At 39.1% G+C, this 18,144-nt stretch overlaps 1 protein-coding gene across 1 annotated transcript in view; it reads right to left on the bottom strand.

Moving 5' to 3' along the window:
* DOCK10 (dedicator of cytokinesis 10) overlaps positions 1 to 18,144 on the bottom strand; it is a 183,917-nt gene that overhangs the window by 37,225 nt on the left and 128,548 nt on the right. The window contains exons 26-31 of the mRNA XM_036913661.2: positions 16,496 to 16,609; positions 13,040 to 13,111; positions 7,719 to 7,865; positions 6,018 to 6,101; positions 3,723 to 3,819; positions 1,763 to 1,807 (exon numbers count right to left, since the gene is read on the bottom strand). Coding sequence (XP_036769556.2) covers positions 1,763 to 1,807; positions 3,723 to 3,819; positions 6,018 to 6,101; positions 7,719 to 7,865; positions 13,040 to 13,111; positions 16,496 to 16,609 — 559 coding nt within the window. The remainder of the gene's footprint in view (positions 1 to 1,762; positions 1,808 to 3,722; positions 3,820 to 6,017; positions 6,102 to 7,718; positions 7,866 to 13,039; positions 13,112 to 16,495; positions 16,610 to 18,144) is intronic.

The raw sequence follows: 18,144 nt of genomic DNA, 5'->3' as shown, positions 1-18,144 counted from the left end.
GTTACTGAAAATTAAGTGATGTACTCGAGAGAGATTTTCACACAACTATCAAGTCCTCTCACTGTGAGGAGGAATTCAGTAATACAGTCTTGCTACGGAGATAGGAAATGTGAGAGGAGCATTCAGTGAGCATTCTGTCTACCAATACGAATAATGCTCAATGTCGAATGTCAAAATCCAGAAAAGTGGCTTGTCTGTAGGAGAAGAGAGGAGAAAAATTTACTTTCTATCTGGAGGAATTAGGAGATATTATGGATAGGAGGATGTGTAAGGTTTGGAGATGCAGAAAGCCGGGAGCAGATGGAAGCAGTGCAGCGAAGGGGAGGAGATTGGAAGCGAAGCAATATGGTCTCCATGGCACAGACTTCTGCAAGCACAGGTATGTGGGAAGCACAGGGGTTGGGGGCGGCCAGTAAGCACAGCAGCCAAAGAAGAGTGGCAAGAACTGAGATTTCAATAACAGATCGAGATAGATGGTAGAGAAACTTTCGTACAAATTTCTTAGCTTGCATTTAGGTTTCCCCACCATTTGCACTCAATTCATGTTAAGTCACTATGGTTCAGAGATCAGGGAACTGACCAGACCTGTGCTTTACTGCTTATTAACATGGTGTCAGGATATAATGAATTAGACAGTAGGGAGAGAAAGGGAAAGGGCTACAATACAGGAAACTGTAGCAATAGGTGCAGACGGAGAGAAGCAAGCCACCAGCATCCTGGCCTGGGGTGGCAGGACTCAAGAAGTCAAAGTAAAATCCCCAGGATGAGGTGGCTGAAGGATGTGAAGGAGCAAGGAGAGAGGAAAACCAAAGGAGACTGCACAATTTTGAGCCTGAATTATGGAGAAAGGAATGTTAACATTTCCAGTAGTAAGGCATTTATTCAGAATTGTACAATGTGCTTCCTAAATGTAAATGTTAATAACAGCACTAGTGCCCACTTACAGAACACACACTGTGTGCCAGCAGCAGGTGAAGTACTTTGTGGGCGATATTTGATTGAATCCTCAGGACTACCTGTTAGGCACAAAGAGCTACTGGAATGTTCCAGTTCATAATTGACCAGGAGCAAATTAAACACAGTGAGTGTTTGAGTCCATGAAGATGCCACTGGGGATGCATAACAGGGACTGTGGAAATTCAGAAAACTAAGATCAAAGGTCTTAGGTCAAATAAATTTCTCTGTGATGTAGTGAGTAATAATGAGGGGCCAGAAATAGGAAAACACTTTTAAATTCCCAACCTATGGCTAAAAAAAAAGTTTTGCCCAATCTTTTGTAAGTTATCAGGTACAAATAGATTTATATGATTCTAATAATCTCAGTCTTCAGAAAATAGCTAAAACCAGGCTGAGGTTCATTGACAGAAACATATCACATAAAGCTAGTTACATTGAACATGCATGTTATTATATATATATTTGGGAATTTTATTTATGATACGGTCTAAGAAACCTTGAGATACTTTGGGAAATTAAAAAAATTAAATTAAAAGGTTTATATTTAAAATAAAGTTTTTAAAAAAATTTCAAGCTCTGAAGAATAAAATATGAAAGAATTCAAGTTGGGGAAGCATTTAATTATCTGTGACAAGAGAAAAGCTTGGTCACTTTTTTGAATCTTTTGATTACATAATATTAAATATAATAAATTAAAAATAAACCTGGAAGCTGGAAATGTATAGTATCTATACCAATCAACATTATCAGATTTTGATGTGGTTATTTATACTTAGATAATGCAACATAAAATATTATCATTTACCTGATGCATGTAACTCCTGAGTTGATTCTGAAGGTGTCAAAGGATCTGGAATTAATATAAATAAACAAAAAGATTCAGATATATACATACTTAGATACACATTATATTCATTAACAATGTGTAATTTACAGTGAAAAATTAAAATACATTGTCTTAAAATATAAGTGAATCTCTTCAATAAAGCTTTGTTTTTCAAGACAAATACCTTAGGTTGTTTGTTTCCTTAGAAAAGAATGACATGAACAGAATTATCTTAATTCTTAGAAAAACAGGTGTCCAAGTAAAAGGCTATCAGAAATCTGTATGCCATGATACATATATATTTTTTCTTAGTATTTATTAAAACAATTTTTTTATTAAGGTATCAATGATATACACTCTTATGAAGGTTTCACAAGAAAAACAATGTGGTTATTACATTTACCCGGTTATCGAGTCTCCCCCACATACCCCATTGCAGTCACTGTCCATCAGTGTAGTAAGATGCCAAAGAGTCCCTGTTTGTTTTCTCTGAGCTACACCATCTTTCCTGTGACCCCCCCACACCATGTACAACAATCCATGATACATATATTTTTATGGTTACTGTTGATAATTTCAGATCTACAAAGAGACTATCAGGCCTTTTTCTGAGCTACTGACAAATAGGAAACAACTAGAATCAAAATGACAGAAAAGGTTTGTTGTTTAAGCAAGATAACCACCTTGCTTAACCTAGTAATAACTTGGCATGAGTTTATAAAACAAAAACAAACACAAAACTAAAAAGGCTAAAAATGTTATTGCCCAAAATAACATTTCTACCCTTTTTACTATGAAAACATTTAGATTAAATTAGAATGGAATAATGTATATAGCTTATATTCAAGATTAAAATGACAAAACTTTTATTTTTTGAAATTTGTATTTACTCTCTTTTCCCTCCAAAATATTAGTGCAAATTATAATACATATAGGGAGGTTCTTTACTATCTTAGTTTCTGTTTTCCAGGAATATCAAAACTGTGCCTGTGATTTACTCACTGCTTTGAAATAAAGTGGTATGTATTTATTTATTTGAGTTATTTGTTTTATTGAGGTACAACTAACGTATAACACTAATTTAGTCTCAGGTACAAGATAACGGTTCAATATTCGCACACACTGTGAAAGAGAAGTAAGTCCCTACATCACTTCAGTATTGTCTTTGCATCTTGATGTTTGATTAGTTTCTGATATCTGCATGGGTGATGCTTAGTCTCTACCATGATCATCGTGGTGTGTGTGTGTGTGTGTGTGTGTGTGTGTGTGTGTGTATGTGTGTGTGTGTATGTAATTTTTTAAACAAAACTAATAAATGAAAACAATTTCTGCAGACCATGTACATTATAGCAATTACAGTGACAACATGTGAAGCCCCATTCTTACCTGCAAGTCCGTCTCTGCCTCTTTCTTGACCCAGAGATGTCAAATATTTACAAAGTTGACCTCCTGCCTGCCTTCCTCCCTTTCAAGGTAACTCACACACGTTTTCTTTGTGTAAGATTTGTTTTTTGAGGAATTGCATTGTAACATAATTACATATGTTAATTGATCATGTTAAATGAATTTCTACTCACAAAATATGACTTCTCCTCCCTGTAATTTTATGTCTTTCGAAATCAAAGGAAAACTGTGTTTTGGGGCCAGTATGATGAAAAATAGTATATCCCTAGGTAAAAATTCTTTGATTTATAATCACCAGTTTTTGTAGTTTTGTTGTCCTTCTCTTTTAATGGAAAAGGAAACAGACAGTAACTGAGAAATATAGACCTATGTTCTTTACCACATGCCACTAACTTTTTTTTGCATTTTAATCTGATTACCTGGATCTAATGTTCCTGTGACAACTTCAGACAAAACCAAAACTGTGGAAACAGGAGAAAACAACAACAAAAATGTTCACTTTGTAGGAACTGATAAAAATTCTGGGAATTATTACCTGGAATGTTTGCTGACCTTATGGGGAGACACAAAGGAATAAAGTGCTCATGCTGGCATACTTCTTGAAGAAAATCAAATTTATACTGACATAAGGTCTGAAAAAGAGGCAAATTGAATAACTATTATTTGCACACCAGAAAGTTAATGAGAAACATACACCTGAATCTTACACCTGCCAAGAAGATGTAGTTCCTTTTGAGTGATCACCAGGGTATTGTAAAGTTGAAAGGATTTTATCCCCTCTGAAGGGGGAAATGGAGTTAGGCACCCTATTTTTGGAGATTGGTCAAAGCCGCCCTCGTGAAACGATCCCGTTTGTAATCTGTGTGGAGCTTCTAGGAGATATGATCTTACTGAGTCATATTTCTCACTTCTTTTAACTCATTCTGGGAGAAATAGTGCCTCATCACATGTACAGAGCTCTAACACTACACTCAGCTCATAAAACAGACCCCTACAATCAACTCCTGTGAGCCAGTGCTAAGGAAGACAGCAGAGTGGATGACCTCAAGTTAGAGTGAATCTCTCTCTGTTGCCATTTGTTCTAAGAGTACATAATTTAATTCCACCTCTCTCCTGCCCTGGCAAACTGGTCTGTTTCTTCAATAATGTTTTGATTAAGACAGTGATAAATGGAGTCAGACATGGTCTGAGACGACTTAACACATGTTAGAAACAACCACATCAGGAAGAACACTTAGCACGTTCATAACTGTTCAATTTTCACTGTCATGCAGACTAAATAACCAATTTTTAAGACTTGGATCATTTTCACTGTATTCACTGAGATCAGCTATCAAAATAAAACATATTCCATTTATTCACATGTATTAGAATTATGGTCTTTGGCAATTTTAGTCAATAATTTAAAAATACTGCTGTTTTAAGCAAGGATAGTAATTGCCTTAAACCTTTGAATATCAAAGCAAACAGGAACATCATTAAACTATATGTTTATTATTCTTCATTGAGTATGTTCTGTTTGGTCTTTGAAAAAATATAATTTAGGTCTATTGGAATTATATCTAAAAGGATATTCTGCAAATTTTATGCATAATTGGAGCTAAAGAAGAATATTCTCTCAAAAAAAATTTACAGAGAATTGGATTCTTAAAACAAAATGACATAGTCATGCCACTCCCTTAGTCAAAAACAAATCTCTACTGTTAAAAAAGTAATGTTCAGATTCCTAAGCATGACATGAAAGGCAATAGGAAGATCACTACGCTCATTTTTCTTTCCCAATACCTAGATAATTTCCTCTTGGGGACTAACCTTCTTCCCAATGGGTGAAGGTTAATGGGAAACTATTAATTCAGGAGCCCTGTCTTTCTTCCTCAAGAGGCAGGCATGTGACTCATGGAGGGCTGGTCCCACACTTCCTCTCTGGAATGTAAATCTTAAGCAGAGTGTTAAAAGGGAAAAATGGCTCCGGTTGATTTATTGAAGCAGCAGCACACGTTGGCCACATACTCTCTCTTTTGCTATTATTCTTGTGTCCTGGAAGCACCTTGGCCCCTGCTCTTTTCCAAACCTAGTTTTCCTGCTCTTTCATTGAGCCTATTTACTCTCAATAACCTTCTAATAAATTGCCTTCTGTCAAACTGGAGTAAATTTCTGTTGCTGGCAATCCAAAGAAACTTAACTGATACAACTTTCATAATGTGGCTCATTTCCAGTGTTATTCCTCTGGCAGATGCCATACTTTAGCTCAGTGGTTCTCAAACTTGGAAGTCAGAACAATCACCTGAAATTCTTGTTCCAGTACAGGTTTCTGGGTCCCACCTGCGGCGGGTCAGTTCTGAGATCCCCGGTCTAGGAACCAGACTTTGAGACCCACTGCTCTCTAGACAGCATTGTTTCCTGTCTATCTCCCAACACATAAACCCTTATTTAGGTAGGATGATCAACCATCCCATTTTGCCCAAGACTGAAGGTTTCTAAGGAAAAGACACTTTCATTGTTAAAATCAAGACAGTCCGGGAACAAACTAGGGTGTTCTCAGCTACGAGAACTGCCCCTGACGGGAATCCCTCCTTTCCCCAGGCACAGGAAACACAAGTGAAATGCAAACACTTTCCTTCCACACTCCTCGTTCCCCACTGAGGAAGGGCTTGGAAAATTCCCTCGGCAGAGGAACCATCTTAAAAGGCTCCCTCTCAACTGTATAGAAATTAGTTTTTGATGCGGAGGACAGATAGGTTAGTGTTTTAGGCAGATAAACACAGACACCAGTTTATTTATTTATAATGCAATTGTTTAGAAGGCAAACACTCTTGCTCTTGGTTCTTACCTTTAGGTCCCCGGAGGAGAACATGCTGATGTAACTGTTGACCATCTTAAACACAAAGCCCCGGTCCATAAACGTAAAGCAGCGCTAAAAACGATACGATGCTAAATTCAGACTTTTACTCTGATGATCTTCAGGTAGTTTAGAAAAGATGATTAAGTACATTGAAATAAAATAACATTTAACCAAATATGTGGTATAATAAATGTTTTAAAAATCTCAACAATGTGTTTATGCATTCACCCACATATGGCAACCAATTAAAATACTAAATAAAGTACACATACCGGAAAGTTATAAACTCATATTTATTGATTTTACAAAACATCATCTGGAGCCTTGCAATTAAATATTATAGCCCTTTCCTTTTTATATAGAAAATTTTAGCTTTTACTTGTGAAACTTCTCAAGAAAGAGCAAGAGAGCCCTGGGGGTGTCTTGGTGAAGACCCAGGGGCCTTCTGATTCGATGCAGGAGGGGCCGGTGAGTCCTGTCATTGAACCACAGTAGTGGCAACTGCCATTTCCCAGGGCAGCTATGATCCTTGGCAGAGCAGATCTGTGAACTTCTGAAGGAGGCCAGATCAGCATTCATGAATGGGGAAGATGGAGAGAAGTCGGCCTGCCCTGGGGATCTACAAAAAAAGCCTCCTGGGGTTTCTTGAATCATTTTTCTAGAGTAATTTCTTTTTTCTCCTTTACCCTGTTCCTCCTTTAACCCTGACCATCCATTCTCTCTCTGGAAGTAAGGAAAAAGCAAAAATAAGGGGAAAAACATTGAAAGAAAGTAAATTCGAGAAGAAAAATATAGTGTATCATTTGAAATAGTGTTTAACACATTGAAAAACAAATTAGACTGAGTTAAAACTCACCAAAGACAACTTGAGTTAACTTTATGTCTACCTCTATAGCTTCTTAACTGTATATTATTAGTATTTATTTCTCACACCTATCCACCTGCTGTCTACCATAAAGAAACAAGAGAAGTGGCTTCATCGAGGTTATAATAATTAATAGTTGGGCAAAATAAAGAATTGAAGAAAAACATTATCTTTCTAGTTGAATGTATTATCTGTTAAGTGATACAATGTCACTCTATGTTAGCTTTTTTTTGACTAAGAATTATTTTCTTCTCAATTCAGTGTGAATGTCTGTAATCCAAAGAAATGTAAGTATAAATGTATGTCCAGTTTAGTATGTAACTACTCAGTACTTTAATTGATAACAATTCATTTGTGGGATTAGTGCATAATATTTTCATTATGTAAAAAAGAGTCTGTAGGTAATATAACAAAAATTATAAGTTCCCAAAAGTTTTGCCAAAGTGGCTGTTTAGCATCAATGTTAGAGCTGCAGGCAGGCCAGGACATCACTTCAAGCGCAAAAATACCTGACAGAATAATACTGCCACAATGCAGCTTCTTTAAAAATCTCATTTTTCTCTTTAAAAATATTTAGAAGCCCTATGATTTGGCAACACTCAAATGGATACTTGAATCATGGTTTTTGTTTTATGTGACTCCAAATTGGAAAAAATGTCAGAAAGTATTTCAGGCAGAAAAGATGTATAGATGGAAGAATTCCTCTAATAGTGCTAGTTGGGGCTCTTCATCGTAAATGAAGATGCGACTTGATTAGCATTTAGAACATCTCATATCCACTATCATGGGGGCTTGAACAGAATCGTGACCTCGCATAACTGTACCTTAAGAAATCTGGCAACGCTGTGATTTGCCCTTCTTGTTTCTTCAAATGCGTCTTTGTATTTGCAAGTCACATGGTCAGACAGGACCATTACAAGATTGTCCAGTTCACTGTGGTAAGACTCAGGAAATCTTTGAGCCCGAGAAAGCTAGGGAAAGAATGGATCATTTTTTTTATAAAGTGGCATGTGAAATACTAAGCCTGGAAAAAATAAGCTGAAAGACTTACTTCATTTTATATATCATTAAACAAAAAGAGTCCCTTTGAAAACTTGAAAACCGTAATAAAACAGAAACCCTTTTAATTTCAAGGTCATGAATTCCATCATTTCCGTTTCACGTTCCTTCTATTTTGGTCAACAAATTTTTCACTTTTTCATGAAAAAGTAAATTATACTGTATATTATTCAAATATTCAAATAATGGAGAAATGCAACATTTTCTATGACCTTTTGCATCTTAATTTCCCTCCCTTCCTTCTCAGGAATAACTACTGTTAATGGTTTAATGAACATTATTCTAGATTTTCTTTGACACATAGTTTTCTATTTAAGTTAAAAATCAATTAGTTTGACTTTTTTAAAGTAGGAATCCCTCCATAAACAATTACAAGGAATCAGTGAATGGGTAATTGAATGAGCACAGATATTGCTTTGAAATGTCCACTAATAAGGAGTAAGTCCCAGAGAGCCTTTTTCTTTTTAATTTATTTCAGGCTTATTGAGATATTACTGACATATAAAATTATAAGATATTTAAAATGCACATTGTGATGTCTTTGTATATGTATACGTTGTGAAAGGATTCGGCCCATTCAGTTAATGAACACATCTGGTACCTCATGTATTTGTCCTTTTTGTGAAAAAATTTAAGTTCTACTCTCCTAGCAAATTTCAATTATACAACACAGTGTTCTCAACTATAATCACTGTATTTTACATTAGATCCTCAGACTTTATTTCATCTTACAGCTGCAAGTTTGTACCAGCCAGTCTTAACTCCCTGGTGCCAGAATGGGGCACAGTAGGTCCTGGTGGGACCTCACAGTCAAGGCCACAAGATACAAAATGACTTGGCTATGGCTACGAGATTACATAATATACACTGGCTACAGTAAAACCCTAAGGGTCCCTACAAACCACCCTCAAAGTCCAGGAAACCACTTCGGTTTGAACTCCTGCACATGAGGGAAAAGTTTCAGGCAGCTGAGTTCTGTAACTCAGTCTCTACTTCACAAATTTACACAGCCCCTTTGCATGAGACAGCTATATGTGTTCATCTTTACAAGCTGGCTTTAAAATTAGACTCACATTTTCACTATAGATAGAAACACAAGATTTAGAGTTAACCTGAGCACCTCTTTCCAAAATTCTAGCATCTAGTCTTCCCTGCAGCAAGAATAAAAACCACGCAAGATGAACAGTGATTAACTGTGGGAATGATGAAGCTCGCTTGGACTGGGATTTTTTTTTATGCCCACTTCTCAGGACACCAATGTATAGATATCTTGAGGATTGCATGGTTACACCTTTGCATATATTTAAAGCTTATTGCTGGAGTCATTTTAACAACAAATAAACCTAATTTAATCACATACATGATTTTTCATTCTGCTCCATATACCTTGGGAAATAAGAATAAATGATTCACCTACATGAAAGCAACAATCACTTTTTCAATAATGACAGCACGTTTGTAGTTTTCCTTTACATTTTGTTAGTCCCCCAGTATGCATTAAACCTATCAGTGCCATAGAAGTGCATTAACCCCTTGGGCCTTGATAATCTCTCTGTTCTCCCTCTTTCTGCCTTCCTCTCAAACTCTCCCTGTGGCCATTCCCCTTCTTAGCCTAAATGTGTGCTGACTGATAAATACAGGAGTGATATTTTTAATTGTTCTCTGGAAGTACATCCCAAAGGCTTGAGGTGGGAGAATTCCTGTACTGGGGATTTGATTGTCTTTTTCAGGATAAGGGAGAAAGTCAGGGGAGGTGATAGCATAGTGGGGTCCCAGGCTACAGAGCCATAACCCACTGGAAAACCTGGGCTGTGGTTTGGCACAAGTCATGAGGAGCAGGCCCAGAATGCAAAGGATGACTTTCAGGCATTTGTTAAGAACAAGGGCATGATGGGGGAAATAAAGGTTTACCAGTACAATGAACCTTTTGCAACTAGAGATAAGCACTGAGAAGACATCCAGTTCTTAACAAACAGAAACTCACCTTGGTCAAGAGAGCAGGGGTCAGATGGAGGTGCTATCTACCTCTCAGAGGACTAAACCAGACGTCTTTCCTGATGTCCTCACATCTCCCACCCTCATTGATAATAGAAATTTCTTTAGTGACAGAGAAAGCTAGTCACTTAATAATTCAAAAGAAAAGATGAGAAAAGGGAGAAACTTGGGAGACTTTTACTATGAGTTTTTGATTTAAGTGATGGTATCTGGTCTTTTTCAACTATGACAAATAGAGGTGTGAGAAAATTGCAAAGTTATGGGCCCCTGACAGAAAGCTGGAGTGTGAGAATTGCCCGTGGAGTGGGGTAATGAAAAAGAATTTGAATCAGTGAGGATAAACTGTTAGACAAAAGGGTGTCCGTGCCATGCGGAGTTCCTTTATTCTTAGGCTGCTCATAAGGATGCTTTGTGACCAGCCTATTTGAGTAGATACATACTGATGGGAAACAAAGGATTTTAAGTCCAATCCACTCTTTACAGATGAGAAAACAGGGCTCTGAGATGCTAAGTGTCTTTTTATCATCTCACATGTTAGTGGCAAAGCAAGGATTATAGTGAGGTTTCTTGACTAACACAGCTGAATAACAGTTATGAATCATTCTTATAGTGTTAGATTTTCTCTTCCTCTTAAAGAGGAAGCTCTTACCTCTATAGGGAGAGTAGACACAAGCTGAAAAGCAAACAACTGAAGAATTGAGAGTTCTGGCCCTCCAGAGATGATTAAATGTCCAGCTAAGACAGGTTTGTTACACTTAAGCCAAGGACATGGTTAGGGAGACCTGGGGTATCTGGAAGCATGGATGGGGTCATTGGTGGATGACCCGAGGATGGTGGCTCTGCACACTTCCCTGAACTTTGAGTGCTGGAAGAAGTGTCCTATGCATCCCTATTAAGGGTCACTACTTCTCCCATGGGAGAGGACCATGCCAAGGCCTCTCCCTGCAAGGTAACAGGCAAAAGCTTCAGGAGATGTCCCTCCCCCTCTCCTGGAATTCAGCCTGGTAACCGGGGTCAAGTTCCAGTTTAATCCAGCTGTGAACTTGCTGGGCCTAATAAGGTAGGAAAGAAAGCACACCCCAAGGAGCTGTAAAAATTAGCTAGCACGCACCAGTAGGGGCCACGGGAGTATCTCTGAGATTGGATGTGGAGAACGTTTGATCAAGGGGGCCAGAACATAAGAGTAAGTTAAAATTCATTGACATGGGGGTGCTTTATCAGGACATGGGTTAGAAAAGACTTCAAGGATGAACCCTTCACTGTTAGAGTGGCTCTTAAAATCCTGGAGATGGCCCATATTAAGCAGAGTGAAAATGCTTGATTTGCCCTGGCAGATGACAGGGGAAGGGGACTGGGCACGTAGCAATGCATACATGTAGAGAAGACCCATCGGGGGATCAAGTTCTACAGGAGGGCCCAGAGGACATGCCACCCACAAAAACCATCAAGAAAGTGCCAGAACCAATATCCCTAAGCAGTTCAGTGGTGTCCCGTGTCTGTAGGCGGGAGAGGCAGCCAGTGTCGGCTCACTACAGCCGCGGGGATGATGGTCACCAAAAGCACAGAGGCCGTATGATTGTATTTAATCTTCCAGAACCAGAGGGCTGTGATTATCACAACAAAAGGCAAGGCTGGAGGGCAGCCAGGGGGCTTGACTCTCAGAGAGTGGTATAGCTCGTTAACAAGGCCTGGGGGGCCTAGGGAGAGGAGAGGAGAATATTCCCATATTTCAAGCACTATTGGACACAAGATCTGAATTGATACTGATTTCTGGAGACCAAAAGCATCATCCTGTCCATCGTGGTAGAGGGGGACTTACAGGGTTAATAAAGGAGTCTTGACTAAAGGTCTGTTAACAGTGGGTCCACTGGGCTCGATAACCTACTCAATAGTCACTTACCTGCTGCAAACATATTGTTTGTATTCACATAATTGGCATTTAGAGGAACCTCAAGCTGGGTGAGTGGCTTGTGCAGCTATCCCAGGGGCGAAGACGCTCTGACACTGCCCCTTCCCCACCAAGAGTGTAAATCAAGACAATATCGCTATTTACTGCTAGCCCCCACATGTGGTATTGTTTTGATTTACTCTCTTTATCTTTATTGTTCTGATTTAACACTTGGTGGGGGAGGGTCAGTGTCAGAGGCTCCTCCTTGGTCTCACCCACAATGGGACAGAGAAAAATATATGTGGAGCTCAGGGGATCCACTTGGTGATTCTTGGTTTTTCTTACTCAATATAACTAAAAATGGCCTGACTGGAATATGATTACCAGAGGCTGAGACCATTCCGGACCACTCTAGAGGGAGGATTTGAGCCACACCACAGGTAAGTCATCAAGAGCTGACAGGGTGGGGGGACTCTAGAATGGATAGTGGAGGAGTTGATGGTGAGAACCATGTAGGGACCTGAGGCCAACCGCAGTTACAGGGTCTCCCGTTAATCCCACTGGCCTCCCTCTTGTAAATTCCCTTTGAGGAAGGGAGGCCCATGGGAATGATGGAAGAGCAGATTCACAAACATGTGCCACACATGGTGCAAGCTGGGGACTGTAGCAGCCATGGACATATATAGCTCAGATGTCCCTTTAAGACAATATAAATTATACATACATTCTGGGAAGAATATAAATAGCAACTAAATCTTCAGGATCCACTCAGGCATTCATGCCAAGGCCACACTGTCCCCAGGCTGCTCATAACTGAGTGTGCAAAGGTCCTGAGCCAGACCCTCTGCCCAGAAGTGCCCATGAACATTCCTTGCTTTCAAACTACCCACCACCCCAGCTGAAAGTTTCTTACTGCAAAGCTCTTTCTGGTCAATCCTCCTTCCTTCCCAACCTCCTTTCACAGGTGTCAGACCTTCCTAGTCCTTCTGTCTGTCCCCCATGTCCTTTGTAACCACTTTGCACTTCTAATTCTGTTCTGGCATCTGCTTCTTAGGAACTTCTCTGAAACACAGAGTCATTTCTCTCACTTAAAAAGCAATTAACATAAATTGCTAAGGCTTACAAATTTAAAAAAAATGGAACTAATGAGAGGATATTTATTAGCATAATTGTTGGATAATACTTTATTACCAATGATCTTACCTGAATTTTATTTGTGTCGATCAAGTGCTGTGCCATTGATTTTAGGATAATTGCAAAGAAGAACCAAGAATGCTATTAGAAAAGGAAAAGACAATAAGAATTTTATTATCCTATATGAAAATATAATGATTCTGTTCTTTAGAACATGTGATATTATAAAATCTTTACCTTAAAATGCATTATTTGAAATTAAATGTATCAAAGCAAGACTATATTCTCCATTATGTTAAGATGATCTTTATCAAAGTTCTGAGGTTAAAGTAAATGTCAGACATTTCAGTGGCTCAACCATCTCACAGAATGTTCAAACTAAAGCAAGACATGAGTTTGCTCAACATGGCTGATTAGACAGTAATCGTCTGAAATATTTATTCATGGGTGTTCTATCTGTTTCACTTAGTTAAACAAAACCAAAATATATCATAGCAGGCCCACCCCTAACATTTCCAGGACTAGAGGCGAGAACAAAATGGAAACCATATGTCTAAATAGCTAACAAAATATTGAGTAAAATATGTTTGATCCTCCTACCTTGACAAATATTACTTCATGACCTCTTGGAAGGCAGTACCAGAATGTGGGGAGAGCAGGACCCTGGCTAACCTCCTCTTCTACCCTAAGGCTCTGTCCTACACCTTGAGGGGCCTGGTGCTCATGGGTGGTACCCAATCTACACATCCAAGGTCTGTCTGCAAACCAGTTCTCTCCCACTGCGAATGTGCGCTCATTGGGTCTAGGGTTGCATGAAGGCCTCAAGATTTTCCCTCTGAAGGATGGACTTAGGAAAGAGGTCTAAGCAGGCCCAAGAATAAGCCCATTGGCTCTTAAGGTAGGAGTTTCTGGGAGTCCTTTTAGGCCCAGAGGGGGAGGTATGGGCTCCCAATGAGCATTTCTCTGGGCTGCGCTCATACCTTTTCCTACGGGGAGGGGTGCAGTTGAAGACCGAAGCACATCCCAGTGTGCAGGCTCCTCTTTCTTGAGGCTCAGAGACAACTTATCCCAAGTATATCGTATACGTGGAGTTTAAAGAATACACTTCCCAAGGCCTCTTTTCTTCCCATCCCTGCCACCACAGATAAGAATTTTTCATTTTGTGCTAATCATTCCCTTACTTCCTAATTTTGTGACCAATATAGTCTTTAATTTTGCCTGTCAGTAAACTTCATATAAATGGAATCATCCTGTGTGCATTCTCCTGCAATTGCTTTTTTCATTCAGTAGATTCTGTTCTGAGGTTCACTTGAGTCATGTAGCTGGGGGTCCTGTACTGTCACCACATCACATATATAATCACTATTTATCTGCTCTACTGTTGATGGCATTTGAATCATATCCAATTTTAGGCTGCTACACACCATATTGCTAGGAACTTTGGAATACATAGTCCTACTCCAGAAGACTGACTGGGATGAGGAAGAGAGAAAGTTTAAGTTCTAAAGAGGCAGCTCTGGCTTAATGAAGGGATCACTGCTTGGTAAACTTGATATTGGCAATGAAATTCGTGTTGTTGAAAATAATTAATCCAAGGGACATTTAAAATCCTCTTTCCCTGGCTTGTCCAAAATGGTTAATTTTAATCGTCATGCTAAATGTTCCAACATTTAACATGCCTCTTAATTCGGCCAACACCTACACTGTCCACCCCTTAGCTCTCTGGCCTGTGTGTTGTTTACCTTGCATCCACCAGGAATAATCAAATTCAGCCTTTGTCTCTGCTCACGTCTGGAAACAGAAGAAGCCCCCACTCCTCTCCTGCCCTCTAACTCTCTTTAGACATGGCACATTCCCATTTGTACCCTCATCCACTGCTTCCTATCTCAGAAACCCACCCACCATACCTTCTAGAACGAGTAGCTCATCTGCAGCAAAATCTCCTGAAGATAAAATTTCTGCACCAAATACTCCCTTCCCTTGGGTTTTAATTGAGCACCGACTCTCTCCAGAGGACTCGGCAACTCCAGTAGGCCACCCTCTACCGCGGTCCCTATCCCCACCCTCCCCGTTACAGTCTACCATCACACAGCCGTCGGCGTGGTCCTCATCACCAAGGCCAGCTCATATCACTCCTCTGCTCCAAACCCTCTAATGGCTCCCAGTTTCACTCTGGGTGGAAGCCAAAGCCCTTTTGATGGGCCACAGGCCTTATGCTACCTGCCGAACCTCCCGTTGCTTCTCTGACGTTTCCTGTCACTGCTCTTACCCTCTCACTTGGCTCCAGCCACGTTCAAGTGCATCAGGCTTGCTGCTGCCCCCCGAGTCTATGCAGGTCTCTCCCCTCCTCCTCTAAGCATCCACATGACCAGCTCCCTCACTTCCTTCACAGGTTTTGCACAAGTATTATCTTCTTCATGAGCTCTGTTCTGACCACTCTATTTAAAACTGCACACCTCACCCTGCACCTGCAGAGTGCTCAATTCCCCTTACCTGCTTGATATTTTCTTTCTCATGCCTTCCAACATACAATCTAATTAATTTTGTTATTATGTCTGTGGTGTATTATTTTTAATCCCTCAGTAGAATATAAGCTTCCCAAGGGCAGAGAGTTTTATTTCTCTGATGCATGCCAAGTGCTGAGGATGGTGCCTGCTGCCTGGGAGACACTCAGAACATATTTGTGGAAAAAACTGAATGAATATACTCAGAAAACTAATTTAAACAAATTGCTTGGCCCAGGATAATTTGATTTTAGTGAAAAAATGTTGACCCTTAGTGATCCCACCTTCTCTTTCTAGCTACTTATTAATTGATTGGCCATCTGTCAAGTCATATAGATAATTAATTTCACTGAGGACTATAAGTTCACTCTTTTATAATAATTAAGAATTATCTTTTTATAAGCATCTTACCATTTCTTCTATATGTTCCTATAAATGCATGTGTTACAACTTTTGGGGGTCAAAGAGTGGTTGTTTCTCTGCTTCCTCTCTGTTAGTATATTCATTAATACACTGTTAACTCTTTTGTTGGTATATTTCTTCTTACTGTGCCTAAAACCCCAACAAAATTTATTTTTTGCTACACTTAGCATTTTTGAGGGTTTTGGATTATTCTTAATGGGTCTATTCTATTTCTTAAGGTGATCTTGACATAGAACTCTTTGGCTTAATATTTTCATATGGTACAATTTCATTCTGTTGATGGTGTCCTTTGCTGTACAGAAGCTTTTCAGCTTGATATAGTTCCACTTATTCATTTTTGCTGTTGTTTCCCTTGCCTGGGGAGATACATTCGAGAAGAGGTCACTGATGTTTATGTCTAAGAGATTTTTGCCTATTTTTTTTTTCTAAGAGTTTTATGGTTTCATGACTTACATATGGTACAATTTCAATATGAAGCTTCTGCTAGCAACCGTAAGAGAAATGATCTATGATACTCAATGAATCCTGTCATCTTCTGGAGATGAGAGGGAGCCATCGTTTAGACTAACAATTAAAGGGCTGTCTTTCAATTCTTTACCTTCAGGACATGCTTTATTGTCGTGAAGTCATTTGATTTCAAAAGACCAGTCACATTTTTAGCCAGTTCCTCATGTATAGTTCTCTCTTTGCACGCCTTTGTTTTGAACACGAACTGAAGAAAATCCAAAAAGTGAAAAAGTTAAATACTTAAAAAAGCCACAAAACTTTGAAAATAATATTTGCATGAATAACTTATATCTCAAAATTATCTGCTCATGCCAGATTTTGTCATGAAATAAATGAGGGCCCAATGGTAAGAGTCGTGCACACCTGTTCCTACTTAGGGCTTTGTACAGGAAGGGCCTGACTCACCTACACTCTCCTTGAAACTCTTTGTAGAAATCAAAAGAAGGAGTCAGAGAGCAATGTAGCAGGTTCAAGGAAACATGGAGGGCTTTGACCCACCTACTTAGGATACATTTCCCCTTCTCCTTCCTTCCACTGGTAACAGGTGGCATGGTAGTATTTCTTCATCCTGAAAGGGTAGAGCACCCACTCAAATAGCCAAGTGGGGAAGCAGGTGCTTTGTGAAGGCCACTAGGTGAGCTCCCACATGCCCGGGGTCTACCGTCTCGTGCTTGCACACAGCTAAAAGGCTTCATAAACACTGGCTGTCAGTAAGATAACATGCTGCTTATTATTTTCTCTCGAGAGATTGGTTTGGGCATGCACCACTGAGCACAGGTAATGGCTTTAGTTTTTGGTATGTCTTCATGTATTTTAAGGATATAAGTATTAATTTATGTATATATATGTCAAATATAAAATACTTATTAATGAAGTATAATATTTTACTTATGAGTTGGGTTTGTTGCAAGGAAGGTCATTTTCTGGATAATGTTCACAATTCAGACTTCACTATCATCAAGAGTGAAGGTAGGCAAGAAACTCAAATCACAGGCACATTCCCATTTGGATCTATAATCACTTCTTTGAATTTTGTAGCTCATGGACACCTAAGTTGTCCTGATGGGGCCTGACTTCAGGAAGCTCATCAGAGAGAAGAAAGAGAAAGCTAAGAGATGCATGAAACTGGCTAAAATCCAGCTATAGACTATGACTCATATGAAGGCAATATCATCAATTACCTAATCCCATGCATATTTAACCCCAAAGACAACTAGCTCTGAAATATTCTTATTTTAAAATTTTGGCTGGAACACATCAGTGCCGTGGATTGCTGTAAACCACAGCATTTAATTAGATTGGCTTTAGACATACAACTTTGAAAAAGACATGGTGTATGTGTACATTTTGAATATTGTAGATGGGGTGAGTTAGCAGCATTTAGCACCACTGAACTTGAAATGGTGTTTAGTTTGCTTCTAAATAAATATAAATTCCATTGAACATCACATCTTCTAAAGACATCAAAACACATATTGGGTACCAGCCTATTAGTTTTCATGTTTCTATGTATGAGGCTTAATATCTACCTATATGCTAAAAAATAATTTTTTCCATTGTGAGTTAAAAAAAAAAAAGACTCCTTGGTGAAGGTCAGAGTCAACCATGTACTGTGACAGCGGTCCAGGCACAGACTTACAGGGCTGGGTGTTTATCTGGTCCATCTCACCTTGCTTCACAGAGGAGAAACACGAGGTTGAATGAGTCTGATTGCTCAAGCGAACTGTTTAACCTTGACTA

The sequence above is a fragment of the Manis pentadactyla genome, chromosome 6 (assembly GCF_030020395.1).
Source record: "Manis pentadactyla isolate mManPen7 chromosome 6, mManPen7.hap1, whole genome shotgun sequence".
Taxonomy (NCBI): domain Eukaryota; kingdom Metazoa; phylum Chordata; class Mammalia; order Pholidota; family Manidae; genus Manis; species Manis pentadactyla.
This window is presented reverse-complemented; position numbering and strand designations above follow the sequence as displayed.